The sequence below is a fragment of the Lactuca saligna genome, chromosome 3, assembly GCF_052625555.1.
Source record: "Lactuca saligna cultivar CGN05327 chromosome 3, ASM5262555v1, whole genome shotgun sequence".
In the NCBI taxonomy this organism is placed as follows: Eukaryota; Viridiplantae; Streptophyta; class Magnoliopsida; order Asterales; family Asteraceae; genus Lactuca; species Lactuca saligna.
Genome location: NC_136419.1, coordinates 106,490,678 through 106,495,733, shown reverse-complemented (window position 1 = coordinate 106,495,733; position 5,056 = coordinate 106,490,678). Strand labels below are relative to the sequence as shown.

At 28.7% G+C, this 5,056-nt stretch overlaps 1 protein-coding gene across 1 annotated transcript; it reads left to right on the top strand.

Moving 5' to 3' along the window:
* Positions 1–1,103: 1,103 nt before the first annotated feature.
* On the top strand, positions 1,104–4,725 carry LOC145037101 (protein trichome birefringence-like 19). Its single transcript, XM_078985672.1, has 2 exons — positions 1,104–1,678; positions 3,761–4,725. Exons 1-2 carry the CDS (start codon positions 1,148–1,150, stop codon positions 4,571–4,573), a joined length of 1,344 nt encoding a protein of 447 aa, XP_078841798.1. The 5' UTR covers positions 1,104–1,147; the 3' UTR covers positions 4,574–4,725.
* Positions 4,726–5,056: the final 331 nt, after the last annotated feature.

Below are 5,056 nucleotides of genomic sequence, written 5' to 3'. Positions count from 1 at the left end.
ATGTTCGTTTAGATTAAAATAGTTTGGTAATTAAAAGTGGATTAAATTATAAATTCGGTCCCTAATGTACGCATTTTTTTTATGGATTGTGTCTCGAAAAGATACTTTAATTTTAGTTTTGGGTTCTATAAATAATTAACTTTATTAATGATTTTGGTCCATGGGCCATTTTGAATAAATTGACTGTTTTATTTTTATTTATTTTTTATTTAACATTTTCTTTTTTAGAAAAATACTTAATAATTATGTTTCAAAATCATTAAAAAAATATTATTTTCAAAAAATATTATCTAAAGAAAGTTTTTATGTAAAAAAAAAAAAAAAAACACTAACAAACTGCACATTTTATTCAAATGTCATCTTATTGTAATCGAAGTGAAAGGAAGCATATTACCAGTAAAAATTAATTAAGGGGCAAAAACAAGATAACAAGGGAAAATTATTCATACAGGTAACTATATTTTAAAATCATTCAAACAACATTATCTAAATTTGATATTTTCAAAAAACATTATCCAATTCTTTATATAAAAAACACAATAAACTATGTCATTAAGCGGGGATTGTCAAGTCACAAGTTATAATGATGTGCTACCAATAAATAGGGAGCCAATTATCAATGGTTAACGTATGAACAAAATGCATAGTTGGTTTTGTTTTTTGTTTAAAGACGTTGATTGGACGGTCAAAACTTGGGTGATATTTTTTTTTAATGATTTTGAAACATTGTTAACATCCTTAGTCAATTTTTTTTTCTTGATTAATTTTTACTAGTAATATCTTGTCCCTCACCTACAAATATTAGTTACCATAAGATGACATTTTAACAAAATGTATTGTTTTTTAGGTGTTTTTTTTATAAAAATCTTACTCATCAAACATAATTTTTTTTTGAACAATTTTCAAACATAGTTACCCTCTCAAATCATTTTTTTTTATATTAATGTTGTATATCACGATTTGTCATTTACTTTTTTCTTTTTTTCTATTCTTTTTTTTTTTTTTTAATTCTCAATAAAAGTAACCGGAAAACATAATGTTGAAAAAACGGTTATTAAAAGATGGATCACCACCTTACAAGTTACATCTTTTGACTCTCTCTCTCTCTCTCTCTCTCTCTCTCTCTCTCTCTCTCTCTCTCTCTCTCATGAAACAGACTGGGCTTGGGTTTGGGAGCCCTCATGGCAAGAACACTCAAGGTACAACCCATCGAAGCACCTCCAAAACACTCTTACTCATTACCCTAACCCTAATCATCCTCACTGTAATCCCTCTCTATTTCCCTTTCAACAAATTCCCATCTCTATCTTCCTCCAACCATCCCTCCTCCACCTCACCGGACACAATCTCGCCGGCGAACCACCCCCATGATCAACTCATCACCATCGACGATAACCACCACAAATGCGACGTGTTTTCCGGCGAGTGGGTCCCAAACCCTAATGCTCCTTACTACCATAACACCACGTGTTGGGCAATCCATGAACACCAAAACTGCCAGAAATATGGGCGACCCGATTCAGATTACATGAAGTGGAAATGGAAACCCGATGAATGTGATCTTCCTGTTTTTAATCCTTATCAGTTCTTGGAAATCGTGAGGGATAAAGCTTTGGCGTTTGTTGGTGATTCTGTTGGCAGGAATCAAATGCAATCTTTGATTTGCATGTTGTCTAGGGTATGTTCATCTTTATATAATCAAATCCTTTCATCGTTTCTCATTAAATTTCTAAACACATTTATAATTTTATATTCTTTGTTTAACTTATGTTCTGGGTTTATGAAAAACAAAATTTCTGGGTAACAAAAAGGTTGAGTCTTGAATCTTGATCACGTCGTTGTTGTTCAATCTTTGTATTTATGACAATTGTTGATTTTCTGGGGTTTGAAGAAATCAATATTTTATTTACAGAAATTAATTTATTGTGTTAAAATTTAAAAGGATCGAGTCTTGGTCACGTTACTGTTCTTGGTGTTTCTTTCATGTTTGCATTCGAGCGTAGAAGGTGAGGGTGAATTTGTCTTTTTACATGCATTGTGTAGAGAAAAAAGACACAAGATTCGTAACTCCTAGAAAGAAAAGTCGAGAACTTTTGACTGTTGAGCTCTCATTTTCACACAGAATAGATCTAAATTTTTGATTTTTTATAATTATGTATTCAATTAAAGTAGATTTTACTAATGAAAGAATATATATTTTTAGTTATAAATAAGTAAAATATGGAAGTTATAACTTCGTTTTCTGAAGGTATTATTAGGTTTGTAACTTTGTATAAGTCGCGATTGAAAAGCATTTTTTTTATTGTATATGATACTTTAAAATATTAATAAAACTTAAAAGATATAAAATAAAAAATCTTAGAACACTTTGGGAAATGTGAAACCTTGAATAACGGAAATATAAAGAATTAAGATATAATTTAGTTTGTATTATATTGCTTTGTTGACTTGAATACAGTAGGTGACCGACTAATATTTTTGATGCGGAATATTTATATAATTAAATTAATTGATAATTAAAATAATAAAATTTACTTAATTAGGTTCATATGGAGGACTTTAGTAAGAAGTGGCAATAATATATTAATATTGTGATGGTTAGAGACTTCGAAAAATGAATTTAAACCAAGGGTAAGTTTTAGCAGCAGTTTATCAGGAACTAAATTAACCTGTAATTACTTTCTATATATTATTTTTGATTGTATAAATAATTGTATGATATATTTATATACATATTATATCAATAAAAATAATAAGAATTTTTTTAATAAAATAATTTAAAATTTCGTACCCACTTAAATTCATTTTGCTGATTTTTGAGTTTTGATCTCCTGACACCATTTTCATTAACCTAATTTTTACTGTATCTTGGGATCCTTATAGATCAATATAACGCTAAATCAATTTATCTATAATTATAATATCAAAAAAAAAAAACCTTTGTTTTTCTTTTTTTGTACTTTAATAAAAATATTAACTTGGAATTCGAATTTAAAACGTGTAGAATGTCAAAAATGAGTGGGGTGATTCCCTTTTAAGAAAAAAAAAAAAAAAGATAATCAATAATTGATTTTTTTTTTATGTACTAAATTGACTATTTTATTTTATTTTTAAGAAATATAGTATATTACGTGGTGACAGAATTTTGATGGCAACATGAATGGATTCATCTTATCTTCTTCCACCGAAATCATCATTACCTACACCAAATATATATACATATGTTTCATTGTTTAGCTAGATTTTATGTCATTCGAAAATTTTGATTGGCTCAATTGCTTTGTGAAGCTTTTATCAATTGATCAATTTATGGTTATTGAAAATATTTGTTAATTTAGGCCTTCAATTTTTATTATTAAATCGGATATATTAAGTGAATAGACACATATATCTTAGTTTAATATTAAAATTACTAATAGAACGTGGTATGTTTCTAATTGTTAGTTTCTTTTGTTTATTCTTGAACGGTAATAGTTAGAATCCTTTATCTAGCGTTTTTCTTTTAAACGTTTTATTGTCTCTTTTTTATGATTATTTTTCAGTCCATCTGTCCAATATCTTGTATTCCATTAGTATAAACTTCGATTTGTATCTTTTAAATGAAAATGCTCATATTCTTTCTTAATCCTAAACTTTCAAACTAGATGAGTCAAATCATCTAGTGGCTGGTTTTTTTAGTAGTTTTTACATGTATTAACTATCATATAGACAACCATTTTTCAAGTTTTATAATTTTCGTGTCTCGCAATTATATTGCTAGGTTGAATATCCGATTGATGTTTCTACCACAAAAGACGAAAATTTCAAACGTTGGTACTATGAATCATACAACTTCACCCTTGCCACATATTGGTCACCATTTTTGGTAAAGTTCAAAGAGCCTAGTACCGATGACCCAACTCTAGCTGGCATCTTCAGTCTCTACCTAGACGAATTTGACAATGCTTGGACCAATCACATTGACGATTTCAATTACCTAATCATAAATGGAGGACATTGGTTCTCACGACCCTCGCTCTATTATGAGAAAGGCCAAATAATTGGTTGTAAATATTGTCAGAAAGACAATATCACTGACTATCCAATGACATTTGGGTATCACAAAGCGTTTCGTACAGCGTACAAAGCAATTATGAGTAGAAAAAACTTCAAAGGGGTAGTAATGTTACGCACTTTTGCACCGACACATTTCGAGGGTGGGGACTGGAACAAAGGGGGAGATTGCCCTAGGAAAAAACCATTTAAGAGCAATGAAATAAGGTTAGAGGGTTCAAATTTGGAAATGTATTTATCCCAAATGGAAGAATTTAAATGGGCCGAAAAGAAGGCCAAGGATAATGGGCTCAAACTTAGGCTTTTGGATATAACACAACCCATGTTGTTAAGGCCTGATGGACACCCTAGTAAATTTGGACATTGGCCCAATGAGAACGTGGCTTTGTATAATGATTGTGTGCATTGGTGTCTACCTGGACCCATTGACACGTGGAGCGATTTTCTACTTCATATGTTGAAGATGGAGGGTAGGAGATCAGCCGAAGGGAAGCTTTATTCTAAACTCATCAAAGTATAATTGATTTGAAATATAGAAAGAAGAAAAAAAAAAGGAAAAGATAAGATTTTGCTTTTATTTTTGATTACTTTTCGTTGCTTTTCGAGAGCTTTTTCATTTGTAACTTATTAAAAGAATCTGGTATTGATATCAAACATTTTATATTGTAGTCATTATAGTTGTATGTACGAGGTTAAATTTGTTTTTAGCAGGTTAGTTAGTAGATAAGTTAGTTTATTTTTTAAGTAGATAAGTTAGTTTATTTTTTAAGTTCTTTAAGTTGTTTTAAACATTAAAAAATAATTTATAAGTTAATTTTTTAAAAACCTATTTAAACTGGTTTTTTTAATTTTTTTTAAAAAATTCTAATATATATTTAATTAAATAAAAAATATTTTCATCTAAATATTTTTTTATAATATTTTATATATTACAGTTAGTTTATTAACTAGTTTTATCAAATATAATTTTTTATCAGTTAACTTATAAACTAGTATTTAGTTT